A 20,802-nucleotide genomic window follows, 5' to 3' on the forward strand; every position below is an offset into this window, starting at 1 on the left:
CAAAATATATCTGTACTCATCATCATTTATTTCCTGTATTAACTTTTAAACTAGTGTTTCTTCTTGCTTGATGATTCTGATAAGCCATAAAGATAAAAGGGCTGATCATTCAGAAAAACAACTATGTACATTTTTAAGGATTCAGTACACCGACAGTATTCAACCATTATTCATCATGATAAAAACAGAATTTAACAGAAGATTTACTTCTGTGTGTCAAATTTATGTACTGAACATGATTTTAGCATAAACCAGCCACATTTATAAGAACATCAAAAAGATTTATATGCTAATGCAATCCAAATCTGATAAAAATTTAAAAGGTAGCCATACATTTTTTTCTTTGATCTTCCTTTGTACTTCTTGGTTAAACATCTTAATCTTTTAAGACCCAAAAGGCAAAATATTAACAACTGTTAAATCTAGGTAGTAGGTATAAGAGTTATCTTTTATAATACTAATTTTCTATGTTAGAAATATTTATAATTTTAACCAATTATAATTAAAAATCAAAATTTTTAGCTGGACATTGTGGCACAGGCTTATAATCCCAGTGCTCAGAAGATTGAGGCAGGAGGATCACAAGTTAGAGGACAACCTCAGCAACTTAGCAAGGGGCCCTGAGCAACTCAGTGAGACCTTAATCTCAAAATTGTAAAAAATTACTAAGGGCTGGGGGTAAAGCTCGGTAGTAAAGACTTCTAGATGCAATCCCCAGTACCCCTAAGCTCCCCCCTCCAAAAAAAACTTTTGTTTTTGTTTTTGTTTTTTGGTGGTACTAGGGAATGAACCTAGGGCCTAACACATATTAGGCAAATGTATTACCACTGAGCTACATCCCCAGCACCCCAAATGAACTCTAAATTAGAGAGGATTCAAAGTAAAAGAAATGAAGGTTTAGAATCTAAAGAGTTTATTATAATTATTTCTAAAGAAAGGTCTAGACTGTGCCACATTTTCTCTTCACATTCCCTCCAAAGTGAAAATTGAGCATAATTCTAAAGAAAACAAACACATCTGGGGAAAATACTGGCCCTACTTAATCTGGTATTTTGAATATTCCAGTTCTAACAGCAGCCATCTCTCAACTATTCACAGAAAAATAAAGTCAAGCCTATCAAGTGAAGATCCATAATCAGAGCTTCCAATCAATAAATAATCAAGACTTACAAGATACGGGGGGAGCATTAAAGAGAAAGACAGAGATGCATGAAAAATGAGCCCCTGAGGAAACAGATAATCCAGAGGACAGTTAAAATTCCCTACTTTGCATCCATAAATTAAGAATAGGATACTAAGAAAAAGCTACAATCAATCCCTGAAATTTAAGAGCTCGACAAAACAGAATATTCTATAGAAGGATCAAAAAATTAAAAAAACATCTCCCAGGATATAGAACAAGAAAACAAAGAGAAAAATAAAAAAGAAAAGGAAAAATAAAATTTAAAAAAACACAAGGAATTTAGACAGCCCAACATTCAAATAAGTCAGGTTTCAGGAAAAGATCATAGGAAAAACATAAAGGAATAAACCAAAAGGAAAGCAGTAAAAATTTTCTCAGAAACACAGATACTTGAATCTTTAAAAAGCATTCATCATATACACAGAAAGATGACCCATACCTAGGCATATCCTCTTATAATTTTAGAATACCATTTATAAAGAAACAATGCTAAAAGCGCCAATTAGAGAAAGAAATAGGTCATCTGTAACTAACATCTCTACTACAATTAACTAGAGCTACATGATTCCCAAAACATATTGCACTTAGACTCAACAGAAAGCCATTCTCTATTTTTTCCACCTATCCTTTCCCGTCTTTCAAAATTCCATTCAAATCTTGCTCCTCTATGAAACTTTTCACTACAAAACTTACAAAGTGATCTTACCCACCCCTTGTACCTTTCACTTGACATTCAATCAGCATTTTTATGCCTCAATTCTTGAATTGCTGTAACCTCTTGCATTTTCATTAAACTGTTGGTTTTCAGAAACTAAGGATGCTATTCGTGAATTTTTATTTTTTATTTTTTTAGTCTTTCAAAGGATCCCTGCACCCAGGAGAAATCAAATGTGAAATGGATCTGAAACTAGTTCCTGGACATATCTTAACATCATTAGTTATTTCTTTTTCCTAAAGTCATGAACAAATTTACATTTAGTTCCATAACAAAATGTTCACAGAAATTATAAGAGGAAAAACACATAAATAGCAAGAGATATCTTACTTCAATGCTCCCACAAACTGCAAGTTAGGATTTCTAATTGCAAAGTACTATCCTAAACAGCGATCAACAAAGAGAACAAAGAACACCTTACAGAAGGTGCTGGGGAGGTGGCATCTACTATGTATATACCTCCTACGTAATAAAACAATTATAGTTGACCAATGTCAATGCCAGTAGTTGTCTATTCCTGATCCAGATCCATAGATCTAAGTAATTATATAATTCCAACAAAGTCTAGGTCTAAATTTTTACATACCAGAGTCAAGTTCTAAAGATTCTGTCATAAGGTAAAAGTACCTATTACCATGTCCTCCCAAACGTTTAACAGTTGTTGAGAAAAAATTGGAAAACATAGGAGGTTATAAATTATTATAAATCACTAGTTTAGATAAATAAAACTCAACTCTTTTTAGAAAAAAATTTACCCTATATTTACTTGTTTAAAAAAAAAAAAAAACTAAAAAAGGAGATTTTTTTCTATAAATTCTCCATAAATCAAGAAACTTCTGAGGGAAGAGTACAATATGTAAATGTTTCCCTAGTTATAAATCCAAGTTAGGTTGTCTCTTCTATTCAAAGGTCTTAAAAAAAAGAGAGAGATAGATCTATTAAGTTTATTGGTACTTCAAGTATGTGGTTTAGCTAGTAAATAGCAAGAGATATCTTTAAGAATTAGTTCTATATGAGCCTTCACTAGAAATCCTAGGAAATGAAGGAGGAGGAGATCCTTTTAAGAGCACTTCCTTGCTACTGGAGCTCTTACTAATTAAAAAGTACTATGTTTCCTTACTCAATATAGACCTCACCTGATGTTTCAAAGAAGGAAAGATGGCTGGGGCTTTAGCTGAGCTCTGACAAGAAATCTAATTATGAAAACTAGCCTAATAAAATTGACAGAATTCTCAGTCAAATAATTTGTTATATGCAGCTTTCATTTAATCTATCCTTTGTTCTAAGGCTACAGGTGAAAGCATAAGTATGTACAAACACATACGCACCCCTCCCTTCTAGACATTGCTATTCTAAATATAGTTCTGAAGGCAAATAACTGATGTTTCTAATAATATTTTCAGTGAGATGCTACAATATCAATTCTATTTTTAATTAAAAATATTCAGTGAATAATTTTTTTTAAATCACTGACATCTGTATAATTATATCATTCTTTCAATTTGCCATGACATGGAAAATCTTGGAGAAATTTAGCTTATTAAGAATGGTAATCTATTACTAGGTGAATGGTAAGGATTTACACAGGTACAGGACAGATAAATTTCCTAAATATATATTGCCATTTAACTGGAAATCTAGAAGGAAAAAGACAAATAATATTCTCAGAGAGTTTAATAAGCTAACAATGAATCCAAATCTTTGGCTCTTTTTTCCCAAGTAAACTTTTTAAAAAAGGAAAATCATGTTTATCAACTTAAGACAATAGAATCCATAACTTTATACTTAAGTTGAAGCAGTAATATTTCAAATGGTCCATTAATATAATGGAAACACCAACCCCTCAGCTCAAAAAAATTCATAAAATCCAATAACTTTAAAACCTTAAGTTGAGCTTTTTATTTGATTATCGAGAATACTCACATGTGTGGGTTTTGGACTCCTGTAGTATTGGGATTCAGAGTAAACCTTGTTGTGGATTTGACAGGTGGATTTGCAAAATTCAACTTCAGTGCTTTGCGTTTACCTAAGAAATAACAAATAAAAAGTGAAAGTTTCAAGTACCATAAAACAGGTACTATTCTGAGGGTATAAGAAACTTATACTAAAAAGGCAGAAATAAACACTTGCTTTAAAAAATAATCAATGCAGAATAATATTCTGAAAGGCAACAAAGAATTTCTCAGAATTAAGAAAAAGCAAATAAAAATTATCTAATGGTGTTACTAACCACAATCACTCACTATGCTACATGCATCAGGTAATGATGTTCAGTGCTTCAAGTTTACACTGTTCAGAAGTAATAACACTTTCGCAAAGAAAAATAATAGTTGCTGTAAGAATCATTTATTTCAGCAGATAAACTGTAAAATATTACCACCTCTCAGTGTTATAATTTAATGCCTTCAACTTAATAAAAATCATTTTCCCTTAAGTTTAATATAAACAACTGAGTAAGGAATATTAAGAATTCTGCAACCAAAAAGAGCTAAAAGGATCATGGTACAGTCAACTTCCAAGTTAATAACACAGGTATTCCAAATACTTATTTTCATAAATCAGTTTATTTGGGATCAGAAGGGAATAGATAGCAATATTTTTATTATACAAAGCCAGGAAATGCAGGTACTATTTTTATAAATTTATATATGTGTGTGTGTATACATATATATATACATATATAAATTTATAGATACAGAGCTATCCTGGGTTTTAATTTTTTTTTTTTTTTTTTTTTTTTTGCTAGTACTGAGGACTGAACCCAGAGGTGCAGCTACCACAGAGTTACACTTCCAGCCTTTTTCATTATTTTTTTTTTTAATTTTGAGACAGGACCTCACAAAATTGCCCAGTTTGGTCTAAAACTTTACGATCCTCCTGCCTCAGCCTCCTGAGTCACTGGCATTACAGGTGTGTGCTATCGCACTTGCACCTGGTTTCTTAAAAAATTCATATACGTTTATCAATCCAATTATCCCCAAATAATCACTGTTTACTTTCTATTGCAGATTTTTTTTCTATGCAGATACAGACATGTATTTTCCACTGCAATTTAAATCAGATCACATTGTTTTTAACATATTTTACTCATAACCACATTCTTTCAATATTAAAAAATATTACAGGGCAGGGGCTATAGCTCAGTGGCAGATCACTTGCCTAGCATGCGTGAGGCACTGAGTTCAATCCTCAGCACCACATAAAAATAAACAAAATAAATACATTCTGTCCATCTACAACTACAAAAAATAAATAAATAAATCTTATAGAAATATATCTTTAGGATTTAAACAGCTAATTTTTAACAGAATTGGTTCTTTAAGCACTTGCAGCAAATCTGGTTTTTTTGTTTTAATTTGGGTTTCATCATGTTCATACAGGATGCTTTTGCCTGCATTCACTCGCCACAGTTTATTACATATGTACCTACTTATTAAAAAAAAATCTTTAAAATCCAAGCATTTTTACACTTCAGTAGATTTAGAAGACTTATTAGAGGGCTCAAACTCTAGGCATAAGATCTGAAAGCTGGAGTGAGCCATGCTAGTTGGAGGGAACTGCAAGGGTGAGAGCACAGTGCTCACTGCCATGGCTCATACATCAGCTATTACGGATGGGCTTTTCTACAGGAAAAACTTCTTAAGAACCCCACACACACCCAATCTCAGAATAAGAAGAGTACAACATGAATTTTCTCCATAATTTGTCCTTTCAGGTATCTAATACTTATTTTAAAATCATTTTTACCTGACAGCAAGTAGAAGAGGGCATTGAAAGTGCTTATACAGTGGCCAGAGGGCATAGCTCAGGAGTAGAATACTTGCCCAACATGCACAAGGTCCTTGGTTCAATCCTCAGCTCCACCAAAATAATAATGATAATCAGGTACTCAATGAAAAAATGACAGATTTCACTATAATTAAAAACAACAAACTCAAGGCCATGCATCACTGTGCCTCCCTGTAATACTAACACTCAGAATGCTGAGGTGGGAGGACCACTTAAGCTCAAGAGTTTGAGAATAGCCTGAACAACATATTGAGACCCCCATCTCAAAAAAGAGGAATAAATGAAATTATGTATGTATGTATGTTTGTGTGTGTACACCACACAAATCAAGAAAAAGAAAATTAGGCAAGGATATGAACATAAGACAAACTGGAAAAAAATATGAAAAGGTATAATTATTAAAAATGTTAGAACTTTTGCTCATGTTAAGACTGGCAAGTCTGAAGGTCTTACATTAGTTACAGATATGTTAGAGATATGAATACATGTATTGATCAATGTGACTAGATAAAAGAATCAGTAATACAATAAATTGCTGGCAGAAAACATAACTTTCCGGTAGGAGCTCAGCCATATACAAAAAAAATTTTTCTTTTAATGAATATGCTCTTTATTTCTTGAAAATTTCTTTGTAATACTTGGACAAGACTATTTTCAGGCCTTGAACCCCTGTGGAATTTCCTGTACTGGATTCTGAAATTGCTTCAGACTAATGGTTGATTCCTTCTATTTCCTCCCTTTTGAATGGGAATGTCTGTGTTACTCAGCAGCTGTCCCACTACGTGTTTTAGAAGTAGATAATTTCTTTTCTAGTTTCTAGGTTCACAAGTAGGGGAAGATTCTTGTGTCAGAAGGAATAATACTGTGAGTCTCATTCTTACCTGACTGGTATAATTCTGATGATGAGATGTGGGATAGATCGGATACTGTAAAGACACTATAAAGAGGTAAAACTTTGGGGATGTTGGGGAAGTGTCAACATATTTTACACACAGAATGCATATGACTGACTACTTGTGTTCTAAATGGTGGCTCCCAAATATACCAAGTCCTAAATCCTTGGGAACTATGAATATTTCATTATATGGCAAAGTGCAGAAAGTTTAAAAAAAAAAAAAAAAACCTTTGCTATAATAATTTTGAATGAGCTCAAACCCAACAATTCCCCAAATCAAAAGTTGAATGCCACTTTTCATATGGTATATGTTTGAATTTACATAGTATATCATTCATGATCTCCATGTGAAGAAAAATTGATAAAACACTAATGAAATGCACAGCATAGAAAGAATAAAGAAAACATCCAAAGAAAAATACCAAAGTGGTCCTTTCTTCAAAAGTCCAATTTGGGGATACAATAGGTAATTTCTACAAACAAAGGCAAATAATAAAATATATTATTACAATTAAAAATTACTCAAACTCTTTTTTGAAGATAAGTACACTTAAATCAGAGAGAATGTGGATTCTTTTTTAGCACTGTATTTGCACTTAAAAAAATCAGGGATTTTATTGGCCATTTACTTCATAAACAAACATACACAGAGTTTAGCAGATTGGGGCTTAACTTACATAAATTTAAACAAACACTGTTTCAGAAACATTTGTAATTGTCTTGTAAACATCCAAGTACATAGTCCAATCTCATTGATTAACAAATATTCTAAGTAATTGTAAAAGTTCAAAGTCTCTCCAAGTAAAGAATCAGAACCTAAAATTAGTGCCAAAGAGTACAAATCAAGTTATACTGCCTGTTCTCATGTATGCACCCCAACTCTCCAAATGATGATCAGTTCAAGATGAACACATCTGATAGTCTTGAGGTAAAGGTAGGCTCCAGTCAGTTGAAGGTAAGAAGGTGAATTCAGGTATGGTAGAAAGGAGTAGTTTTTACAATACTTAAAAAGGGCCTATTCAGGCTCTCTATAGAAATCAGTATGTTGCTGGGCAGGTTGGTGCATGCCTATAATTCCAGGAGCTCGGGAGACTGAAGCAGGAGGATCACCAAAGCCAGCCTCATCAAAAGTGAGGCGCTAAGCAACTCAGTGAGACCCTGTCTCTCAATAAAATACAAAATAGGGCTGGGGATGTGGTTCAGTGCTCAAGTGCCCCTGACTTCAATCCATGGTACCTAGCCGCCCCCCAAAAAAAAGAAATAAGTGTGTGTGCATGCACATTTTAATCATCTCCCCCTCTCCCATTCACTTTATCTACTAGAACCTCTACCATGCTGGTCCTTCTTTTATTTCTTCTCTTTCTTAAGGGCCCAAAGGATCAAACTCAATCAAATTCAAGTCCATGGTGACTGTTGTTTTGATGGTGGGGTTTGAACCCAAAGCCTTGTGCATGCTAAACACCCACTCTACCACTGAGCTATATATGCAGCCCAGTATTCAGATACTTCTAATCACCAAAACTACAATTATAGGACATTACTATTGATTTTTTTTTCCAAAGCCCAAAACAGCTTTCACTAGGAGAAAAGGAAGGAAGTGAACTATCAGTAGTCTTGGAGTTTCAGATGGCAACAGAGATTAAAATGTTTGTATGACACAGTTTAAAATAACTGATCAAAAAGATTATAAATTTGTAGCCAAATACGATGGCTCACGCCTTTAATCCCTGTGACTCTGAAATCCCAACACAGGAGGATGGTGAGTTCAAATCCAGCCTCAGCAATGATGAGGTGCTAAACAGCTCAGTAAGATCTGTCTCTAAATAAAATACAAAGTAGGGTTAGGAATGTGGCTCAGTGGTACAGTGCCCCTGTGTTTAATCCCCACTACCCCCCAAAAAAGAGAATATGCAGCACTATTTAAACTAGTTTTTCATATCATCTCTATACAATGTCTTCTCAAAGTCCTCATGAGAAAAGCACTACTAAGCATGGGGTCATCAAGTGTATTAAGAACCATGATTTTGAAGATCAGGGATTTGGCAAACTAATTACTGAAGCCTAGGAAATCCTTTGCTCTAATTCTGAGCAACTCGAAGATTATTAAATTGGAAGGAAGAATTATCGCTCAACTTTATTTAGCTTTAAACAAGGTGACAACAGCCCTGATAATTCTCCCTCTACTAACTTCTCAAGCAATACTTAACATCACCTTATACAGTCAACATAGATGACCCTACACTTTGGTTCAAACTTCGCCAAAGACCCCAAGGTTAGCAATTAAGAATCAACCATTCATATATGGCATCTATGGAAATTTCTTCATCCTAGGTTACCAAAAATATCTTTTATTCACCTTTTACAGATAAGGAAATGGTATCATTTTCTCATTATTCATTAAGAATTGGGATTATTTATAGCTTCCAAAAACATCAAATCTGTTGTCAGAGATACTATGTTTATGATAGTGGGTCTACCCAGCCATCCCCTCTCACACTCAAGAATCTATTACCACCATCACATTGTGAATAATTTTCTGTTCTAATTTTTTTATCTTTTTATCTCTACAAATCACCTGCAACATAATAAGAACCTAAAACAAAACCATACAACTTTATACTCAACTTTAGAAATGGAGAAATAAAGTATGAGAAATGAACTTACTTTCATTCCCATTTCTCCCTTATATTAGAAATGGGAATGAGGACCCTAACATTTCTAGCTTTTGCTACATGCTAAATGATCACCATTAAAATACCAGTAGCTGGGCACGGTGGTGCATGCCTATAATCCCAGCAGCTAAAGAGGCTATGACAGGAGGATCTCAAGTTTAAAGCCAGCCTCAGGAATGATGAGGCGCTCAGCAACTCAGTGAGACCTTGTCTCTAAATAAAATACCAATGTGGGATGTGGCTCAGTGGTTGAGTGCCCCTGAGTTCAATCCCCAGTATCAAAAAAAATTACTAGTAAGCCTAAAAATAGATATTTCTTTGATCTAGAAATCTACACTTCTACAAAACTGGGATAAAAACATTCCTTTACTTGACAGCACCATTATGATAAGGATTAATATACCTTCAATATGCAATGGTTGGCAAATAGTAGGTATGAAAAAATGATAACACCTGGGATATTTGCTGTATTAAAACCTAACTAGGGCTGGGGATGTGGCTCAAGTAGTAGCACGCCCATCTGGCATGTGTGCGGCCCAGGTTCAATCCTCAGCACCACATACAAACAAAGATGTTGTGTCTGCCGAAAACTAAAAAATATTAAAATTCTCTCTCTCTCCCTCTCTCTCCCCCCCACACTGACTCTGTTTAAAAAAAAAAAAAAAAAAAAACCTAACTGAAAAATTACTAAATTCTTCAGAACAGAAAACTGAAAAAAAAAAAAAAGTATGCCTACTAGCTTTTAAGCCAACCAATATTAGCAGCAAGAAAGGAATTAAACTTGATTTGTAGATTTGTTTAAACTACTATTCCATAAAAATCCCTGTTCCTATCCAAATCCAATATCCCAAAGGTACTCACTCAGAAACTAGAAAAAGCAATATAGCATAGTAAAACCAGTCTTCCTAGTTTGGAAACTCAACTACACTTACTAACTATGTAGTTAATGAACTACACAGTCCTTGGGCAAAAATGACTTCACCTCTCTGCATTGATTGCATACTTAACAAATGGAATTAAAATTATCTTCCTCATAGAGGAATTGTAAGATGTAAAGGTACTGCTATGCATAAATGTCAGCTACATAGTCACTCATTTTCCCCAGGCTTATTAATCAATTAGGATATTGATAACATCATTACCAATGTCCAGGTATGTATGATGGCAAAGTCCTGAACTAAAGTGCCATTATATCACTAACAGCCATGTTTCCTAAATATTAAATATTTCCCCTTCTGGTAAGCTTGGTCTTCTGAGGCTCCACTGTCAAGGAAACAACCAAAATAATTCACCTCCAGTATTCCCACTCTCTGGCAGATGATTCAGAGTCCTTTCGTTGGGTAAAAAGACATTTTACAATCTGGAATATCATGAATTCTGTTATTCCTCTATCAATTCTCAAAAAGGTACTCCTTTGATAGAAAGGCTCAATATTAACAGCTCCTGGTAGATTCTTATGATCTCCAGACAAAAGCAAAAGAAGCATTCACCTTATAGACTACTATGAAGTCCTTGTCTGGTTACCAAAAATCTTTAGTAACTATTTAAAGGCTTAAAAACCCCACACTTGCTCCCAAGTTGTTCACCCAAAAAAGGAGAAAAAAATTTAAACTCATTTCAATGGTAAAATTAGAGAGTTTCATAGAATGAAATTCATAAAACACCCCCAAAATTGTCTGAAGACTATTAACAGAAATACATTCTTCCTTTTCTGATTTAGCTAATCATCAATAATCAAACATTGATTATATCTGCCCCCAGTGATCACCAGTAATTTTATTTCAATTATGCACAGTGTCATCATTACAAGATTCTACAGGTAGACACACCTACCTGTATCAATTAATTAATATCAATATCAGCATTTCTATCAGATTCTGAAATACCTCCTTTGTATATATAAACAAGCAAATATATAATTCTTCAGGTTAAGTTGTAAATCCCTCTGCCAAGCCCTGAATAGTTTAACCCCCTGAAAAATACCCAGGCGAGGCTAATCCAGGAAAGCCGTAATGTGATTATCAAAAAGAAAAAAAATATCAAGGACTAGAGATGCTTGTCCACAACAGTGGTACAACTGCTCAGATGCTATTTAGCAGAATCTTGCTTTTGGATCTCTATAATCCCATTCTCCTGTGAGGTCTTCATACAAATACACCTTTGAAAAACAAATACACCTTTGTCTAAGCTACACAGTCCAAATTGAAAGGGTTATAAAGATTATAAAAGGGCCTTACTTATAAACAAAAAATATGAAAAAGCAATAAACAAAAGAATACAAATAAACAAGTCATCAAGTTTTCCTAGTTTTACAAAAAATTTAAAATACAATTGTTTTCTTTAATACCACACAGAAATAGAAAGAATCCTAATGTCAACATTAACAAAGGTATTACCATCAATTAGTCTGTAACTTATCACAGCTGTACTTTTATTTGTGGTTATTTGATTAATGCCTACCATAGCAATCATACTTTTCTTATCTGCCAGAGGGCAGAAATTCTATTTTTTTCTAACATGCCTCAGTGCCCAGAATTATGCCAGATACATAAATCTTTGACATTTACTCAGTAAACAAGTGAACATACACAGAAGAATGAACCATATTACTGCTGTGAGTATAAACTGGTCCAATCTCTAAAAGGCAGTATCTAATAAACACCTCAAGATAACTTTATGACTAACCAATAATTCAATTTCTATAAATTTATTCTAAGGAGCCAGGACAGTGGTGCACTACCGTAATCCCAGGACTTATGAGGCTGAGGTAAAAAGGACAGATCTCAAGACCAGCCTCAGCAACTTAGTAAGAACTTGTTTCAAACTAAAATTTAAAAGGTTGGGGATGTAGCACAGTGGTGGAGCAAACCTGAATTCAATCCCCAATACTTAAAAAAAAAAAAAAATCCTAAGGAAATTAAAGATTAAGCAAAGATGTTGCTTAAAGCAGTGATAGTAATGCTATATTACTTTAAAAATTATGGTATATCCATAACTGGAATATTACACTGTTACTAAGGGGAAAATGATTAAAAATAATTAACACTAGAAAACATTAATAATGTAATAAGAACTTTTTTTAACAAGGCAGCAAGTAATTGGATTAATAAATTATCATTTTAGGAAAACATGTTCAGGTATGGTAATTTATTTGTACACACACAGGCTATTCTTCAAAATGTCACTTGTGATTAATCCAAGGTGCTAGAATAAAAAGCAAGCTAGATTTTCCTTTTAAAATTGTTTTTCCCCCAAGAAAAAAAGAATTTTTTTGTTGTTTTAATTACAATCTCCTTGCCAGTTATTGCAGACCTTTCTAAAAGTAGACACCTTGTTCTCTAAACTTAATCTTAAACCTAGAAAACAAGTTTTTTTTTAATGGTCTAAATATATGTATGTATGTGTGTGTGTGTGTGTGTGTGTGTGTATATATATATATATATATATATATATATATATATATACACATACATACATATATAGGCACTTTCATATACCTGCTGAAACAATTTAGACATTTCCACATTTCCATCATCTTTTAATACTTCATAAATAATTTTTGTGATTTTTGAAGCATATGTACCACCTAAATTTAATATCTTTTTTAAATATTAATTTTTTAGTTTTAGGTGGACACAATATCTTTATTTTATTTTTATGTGGTGCTGAGAATCGAACCCAGTGCCTCATGCATGCTAGGCAAGCACACTACCACTTGAGCCACAGCCCCAGCCCTAAATTTAATATCTTAATCACTAATAAAACAAGAAACCTATTCAATACAACCACAACTCCACGTACCAATGATTCTGCAAGCCTACTCCATGAAAATCTAAGAGTTGGAATTCCATAGTTATACAATTAGAAGTTCCAAATGGATACATAAAAGGTGCAGCTGTTACTATTAATATATTTCTACCTTAAATTTAGGGAAAAAGAGAAAGAATGTGTTAATTCTTTTCATCCCTAATTTATCCCACCTCATTTAAAGAGTTATTTTATCCTTTCATCTTTCATATTCTCAATTAGAAAGGCCTATCTGCTACACACATGCATTAATTCCACTCATAGAAACACTATTGCTACACATGGTGCTGAGAGTTTTAGCCAGGAAGAAGGAAGGAATGTTTACAGCTTAACAAGTGTCAGTAAAGGTACACAGTACTTTATCTAGGTGCCCAGACCACTTTAAATCAATGTAATGCCTAAAATTCTGCCAAATCCATAGGACAATTTGTTTATAAGCCTCAAATTTGTGCTCGAATCAACAAGAGCCACATAAAGTCAAGTAAGCATAAACCCTACCTTGAACAACCCCTATACAATTTTCTTTGTAGAACTGTCAACAGTGTAGAACTTTCTTCATAATGCACCAGCCATTGTGATAGATTATAATGACCTCTGCCTCTCAGACTCCTCAACATTCTCATTAAGCATCCCTAAGTTTTAAGTTACTGTCTCACTATGCACCAATAGAAATATATTAAGATTTCTGGAAAATCATCCACATAACTGCCTCTTATTTTGTGGCAGCCATCTTTCTAATGGAACAAGAAACATAACATTCATGCAAACTTATGAAAGCTATATCAAGAAAAGTCCCAAGGCTTGTTCTGATTTCTATTCCCAGAGCCCATAGAGCTCTCACCGTGGAGACACAGATAGTCTCAGAAGAATAGCTTACTTAAATGTTAGTAAGGAACTAAAGTGTTCGCTAGTCATAGGTCCATATGTATTTTTCCTTTTTGGTAAAACCCACAACACCCTATATCTCTACACTTCTTAAATTCTCCACCTCCCATTATTGAAATGAGGAACTTAACCACATTTTCTAACAATACCATAAGTAGTTTCTCTATCAGGACTGTCGAACCTTTTTTATATGTGTCATGATGTGATGAAAAGATTTGTGTGACATGACAAAGAAAAAACAATGATGTTCTTGGCTGAAGGACACTAACCTGAAGCTCCACTGAGTGGCCCCAGGGTTACAGAGATTTACACTGGAGATTTACATTTCAGCTAACAGGTAAAGTATTCACAGCAACACACAAACAAAGAGCTACCAAAACAAACAAATATGACTTCTCCTTCGAAAGTTTACTTAAAATAATATTATTAACCACAAAAGCAAGCCAGATTTTTGTCAAAGGTAAATTTGATGTATTCTTCCATATCTGCCCCAAAACCAACAAGGATTCCCTTTAATCGTAAGTAACTATTCTGGACTTCAGTTCTGTAAGAACTACATTAACAAGCAGATTAGAATAAAGAAAGCTATAAGATACAATTTCATAGTCTAAGTACCATTTGCTCAAAGAAACAAAGCACAGTCAAATTTAAATGAAATCCAACTGTGTTATTACCAAGGCAAATAAGAGAGGTAGAAAATGAATAGGCATTTTCTATACAAAGCTAGTATTGTACATGTACAAACAGTAACTACAGCACTATTATACTCCTCTCCCTCATCTGAATAGCTTCTTTTGACCCTCATGAAATACCTCCCAATTTCAAAAACATTAAGATGTGAATAAGACTTTTGCTTCTCAATGGACATAATTAAGAACTATCGGTTGACCATAAATGTATTCTATAAATAGAGGTTTTTTTTTTTTTTTTTTTTTTAAGGTTAGACTAAATTAAGACTAATCATGAGTGAAAGGCACTCAAAGAGGATATGTTGTATCCTATCTACTTCAAGTGTATGTAGTACTGGAGAATATCCTGACTGAAATGTTTCTAATTTGTTACTTAAAACTTGTACATTCTTACAATCCAAGACAGAAATCAAAGGATCAAGTCAGTTTTAGAACATCATGAGGGAAAGACCTGAAGAATTTAAAACTGGATGACAGAATAAAAATAGTGAAAAGGAGAGCTGGCTAAGAAATTATTACTGCTGAAGGAGGAATGACCCCCCGTTGGACAAAAACTTACTGGGTGCTAAAACAGCAACTGCTAGTTGGAAAATAAGGTTTTGTATTTTATTGTTTTGTTTAGTTTTGTTCTGCTTTTATATATATTGGTTAAGCACTCTGACTTCTGTTCTCACCAAACTGCCCATTTTTTGTGGGGCGGGAGATGGGGGGATTGAACCCATGGTTTGTGCATTCGAGGCAAACACTCTACCAACTACCAAACTGCCTTTCGATTCTTATTCCCAAGTACTGGGAAGGTACCTGAAAGACCTGAGCATTCTAAGCACTGAATTTGAATTTAAAAAGCTAGATTCTATTGGGATTGGCAGGTATAAAAAGCTAGATTCTTAATTTGGAAGAAATCAGTCCTGCATATCCACTATTCTTCAATTTCATTATAGAATGTCATACTTTAATGTGGCTTTTGATTAACTTCAGAGATTGACTTTTTTCATTAGGGAGAAAAAAATCCTTTGATTAATGAGTAAATCAATTCACGTACCAGGTTATGAAGGACAGACGTCCAGTTTTTACCTTCTCATAACACAGAAAGCCCCAATAGATTTTTGTGCATAATGTGTGTGCACATAGACACACACTTTCATAACCTTCAATACTGTCACAGTTATGTCAGAGATGATCAATGCTTAATTCTACAATTTGCTTCAATGCTATGCTCCAAACACAAACTTTGATTTTTGGCTAATCATAGTGACCACTTGCAGGGCCCATAATGGTAAGAAATAAGAGTTATCTAAACCTAATGAAATAATTTAGACAAAATTATTAGGTGAAAGGTTGGTGAGGAATTTATTCTATATCAATCACACTGGTAACACTAAAGCCTACTGATGAATCTTAACAAAAGCTATAATCAGAAATCATACACCTCCTGATGTGATACAATAGGAAGTACACAGTTATCACCTATGTGGTGTTCTTGCCTAATATTAAATCTCTGGTTAAGTTAATGGGAAATGCAGACCACACAGGAACATGTTAAATAGCATTAAAGGATGTATAAAATACAACAAAATAAAATTTATTTTTCAATAAATGACATGAAAAACGAGAGAAGAGGGAACTATTATAGATTGGAGAAGATATCAACCAAACAAAATGTGTGCCTGGACCTTGATGAAATTTTGACTTGAACAAATTAACTGTAAATAAAGTAACAAAGCTCTTGGGGTAATGTGAACACTGGGTTGCTATCTGATAACTTTGTCTTGTTATATAATGCTATGATAATAATATTGGGGGCTAAATATATTAGGGTCCTTATCACTTATAAGACATGTGACTGACATTTATATGGATGAAATAATGATAACCAGAATTTAAAATATTTCAGTAGACTGCAGGGAGTGCATGCAACTCAGTGGTAGAGCATGTGTTTATTAATGTGCAAGACTCTAGGTTCAATCCTTAGCAGTTCCCTAAATATTTATTAAATAAAATACTACAGTATACATTGGTGAATGGAGGAGAAACAAAATAAACAATACTGGTCATGAAATGATAACTGTTGATACTAGGTAACAGGTACATTCAGGGTGTCATATCATTTTTATGTATGTCTGAAAAATTCTATCATTAAAAAATTCTTTCAAGTACAATTATATTCTTTATTCCATCCTGTCAAAAAGTGGGCATGGGAGGGAAATACCTTTTGCTAAAAATGTCAACTTATTCTTCAGACAGTTATATACACAGTTGGTCCTCATGCAGCTCAGTTATGCCACTTGTCCACTAACTACACATCTCCCAACCTACTACTCTTGTTCGACTGCCCCCCCCACCCCAACACACAAGTCATTTGAGAGGTCTGGAGCAAATCATTCCCTACATCTGTCTAAACAGGGACAAAGTTTTGTTTCAAATTAAACTTTTTTTTTTTCCTAGTGGTAGATTCCCCAATTTATAATGTTCAGTAAGATTTAGAATTATCTGGTGCCAGACAATCAGAAAAAAAATACAAATGCCAGACCTCATGAACATTTGCTGTTGAAGACCACTCAAAAGCCATTTGGATTAGAAAACCATTTATATGAGCACCCCTGCTTTCCCCCACACCCAAGAATCAATAAAACACTGTTCTTTTACAATGTAACCAGTAACAAGACCAAGGTCACTCAGGTCTGCCACAAATTAGCTCTATGTGTAAATTTTACTTAAATTCAATGCTCCAGTTTCCTCATCAGTAATAACGATATACCCACTTCATAAAGTTGTTATCAGAATTAAGTTAATATAAAGTGCTTAGAACCAGTTTTATTTATTTATTTAGTATTTCTACCACATGATTTCTCTACCCATACTTAACCTCTCAAAGTCATATTCTTCTTCAAAATAGTCTCTAGATTCACTCCATCTTTAAAAACTCAGGGTTTTTATTATTGCTGATACCTATGTAAACTATATAGATACAAAGAGAGAAAGTATACACAAATATAGATTCTTAACTGTTACACTTGAGCCTCTGCTACTTATCCTTATAAGAGCTTTACTGAAAGAGGGTGAGTATACTTGTATACACTTGATCTTCTTTTTTGATTAATGTTCACCTGGCAGTTTTACCTCATAAGAAGATGAACACCAAGATGGGATCAAGTTTCTTTTAAAATATCCTTTTAATCTGGATATTTCTGTCTAGATTTAGAAAAACTCATAAAACCATATAGTGAGAATTCAAATAATTCCCAACCTTATTTGAAAACCATCACCCGAAATTTGCAAGCTAACATGGAAACCACTTTAACTGGGGATTCAATGTAGTTGTGAATAGTATTGGGAAACTTTTCCACATTTCTACTTTGAATCTCTTCAACCACAAAAATATTGTCAAACATCTCTTTGTTATTAATAGTAAAGTTCAATTGGCATATGAAGGGGAACTTTCTGCAATGTGGAAGAATTCACCATATATATATTTATTTTTTTCAAAAACACCACACATTGGACTGGGGTTGTGTAGCTCAGTGGCAAAGACTTGCCTAGCATGTGTGAGGCACTGGGTTTGATTCTCAGCATCACATATAAACAAATACAGGTCCAGTGACAACTAAAAAATTTTTTTAAAAATACCACACATTAAGTTTCTCCAACTTATTTTTAAGGTGCAGCAGCTGTTAAAAACTTCCTTCTTTTAGGAACAAAAATCATTTTCAGAATTCATGTTCCAACCAACTTCCAAGGTCAGAGATAATTAGTAACAACCCCATTGGAATGGTATAAGTTATAAAGGAAACAGGTGAATCTCCATTCTGCCTAAATGAGACTACTACAATCCTTAAACTAGTATAAAAGTTGTTTATCCAAGCAGATAGACTTTGTATTGGCTGTTTATATAAGTCCCCACAGATAGTAATAAACATAGTGGATATCAGCCTGGCTTACAGCTAATCCTACAAAAATTTCATTTTTCAACTAACTTTGTTATCTATATAATTTTAAATTAACTGTACTAACACTTGATAATAGCAAATGTGGTTATTTTATTTCCTAAGACTGCTAAAAAGCTCTGCTGCATTTAATAATTTTAAAATGATAAAATTTTTGTCATTAGTTATAGACTGTTGCTACACACACACACACACACACACACACACACAAACACACGCACACACACACACCAGGGATTTAGAAATTTAGCTGAATTAGAAAACCTCTTAATTTTAAGCACAAGACTTGATCCTCCTTCCACTCCTTACTTTTCCTGGTTAACTATACCCACACCCCACTTTATTAGAAGTCAAAATATCATCTTTTACACTTTATATTAACTCAGTAAAACTTATTAATATATACCCCAAATTTCTGAAAAGATTGCCAAAACATCCTTCCTCCTCTTTTTGTTGCTTTACTGTTATCACCAATTTAAAAACTACTAGGGATATTTATTGTAAAAGAATAGTTTTACAATTAATTGAGTCATTTCATTTCCTCCAAATACACCAATATAGAGTGTCACCTATAATAATCACCACCTGTAGTCTAATTTCAATTAATTCCATCAAGGATAACAGTTCCCAAACATATAATTTTCTAAAGAAAGATTCAATTGCTATGCAAACATTCCCAAGGAGAACAATTCTTAAAAGACACAATGGAGGGGTGGTGGTAGCACTGGGAATATGGTTTAGGGACATTTTTTTAGAACTGCCTAGCAGTTTTTAGAAGGCCTAGAAATTTTTAGAAGACCCACAGTTGGATCCCCAGTCAGGGCAGGGACAGAGGGGTGGGGCACAAAAAGTTTTTAAAGCCACCAAAAATATAAAAGGCAAAGGCAGTACTACCCAATATTTTCTTTAGAGCCCAAGAAGTCTTCAGCTATGAGCCAAAAATAATACAGCAATGCGGTGGGGGGAGGGGAAAACTAAAAGTACCTTAAATAAAAACTAATTTATTAAAGGAGTTTATAAAAAACTTCTAACTACTCTCATTCAGACTACCACAGGATTCTGTTAGACATTTTCGGGGGGGGGCGGGGGGGGGGAACCTATGCCCAAAGATCCTTAATGGGCCAAAGTTCTTATCCAAAAAATAAAAATCAGAATGCTGGGCTGGGGATGTGGCTCAAGCGGTAGCGCGCTCGCCTGGCATGCGTGCCGCACAGGTTCCATCCTCAGCACCACATATAAACAAAAGATGTTGTGTCCGCCGAAAACTAAAAAATAAATAAATATTAAAAAAAAAATCAGAATGCTGACAATACTAGGTAAAGTTGATGTTTATAAAAGAAAAAAAAGCATTTTATAAAAGCAAGTAAATCATATTCTAAAGAACTTTAAGTAAGTTCATTAAGGCCAATGAGATATAATTCAAATGTGATCATAAATTACATAAATACCCTTTCATGAACAAAAGCATTATTCTCCAATGATTAACCTACAAGTGTTCCAAATGATTAAAAGAACTTTCTAAAGGTAGAAAATTCTACATTTAGAATTCTGTATTTACAAATAGAAAGGGTTCCCACACACACAGTACTTATATATTGAAAAATTCAATGATCCATCAGGATTAACTATATACATATTATATGTCATATATAATATATATATTAAATATATAAAAAACATTGCTATCTTAATAAGTCTAACTTATTTTCTTAAATAAACATATATTTAGAAAACCAAATATCAGATAAATACACAAACTTTAATTTATAAAACAGAAGAAGATCATGAGGTCTACAGTGGGTTTATTAAACTTCTCCACGAGTGTGGATGCCAAATTAAATATATAATCTCACACCATTTGTGCATGTAAATACGTAAGTCTCCAATAAAATTCCACTAACTTATTACAGGCAATTATAATAAACTGATTGGAATAGAGTGATATAACAATCTAAAGAACAAAAGCTATGTGAAAATCAAACAATGGGAAAAATTAATCTTTCAGAGCTTCCATTAATCATCAGAATCATCTAAAAGTAAATCTTTTTGATTTGTGATAGAGAATTAAGCATTTAAAACAGTATTCAAACTTATAAGACTTTAACATTATCTAATTTTGTGCTTAATGCCCTATCGTACCATTAATTTATGATACGTAATTATTCTTAATAAATTAAATATAAGTTTCTCTGCTAATTCTGGAATACCCCTAGAATAAAACTG

General features: G+C 33.5%; 1 protein-coding gene across 2 annotated transcripts in view; it reads right to left on the minus strand.

The window, feature by feature from the left end:
• Map2k4 (mitogen-activated protein kinase kinase 4) overlaps nt 1-20,802 on the minus strand; it is a 124,611-nt gene that overhangs the window by 88,162 nt on the left and 15,647 nt on the right. For both annotated transcript variants that reach the window (XM_046420733.2, XM_046420734.2), the window contains one exon: nt 3,822-3,924. In XM_046420733.2, coding sequence (XP_046276689.1) covers nt 3,822-3,924 — 103 coding nt within the window. The remainder of the gene's footprint in view (nt 1-3,821; nt 3,925-20,802) is intronic.

Source organism: Marmota monax, unplaced genomic scaffold, assembly GCF_021218885.2.
Source record: "Marmota monax isolate L192 unplaced genomic scaffold, Marmota_monax_Labrador192_F-V1.1 WCK01_AAM20220418_F8-fsc00274, whole genome shotgun sequence".
Taxonomy (NCBI): domain Eukaryota; kingdom Metazoa; phylum Chordata; class Mammalia; order Rodentia; family Sciuridae; genus Marmota; species Marmota monax.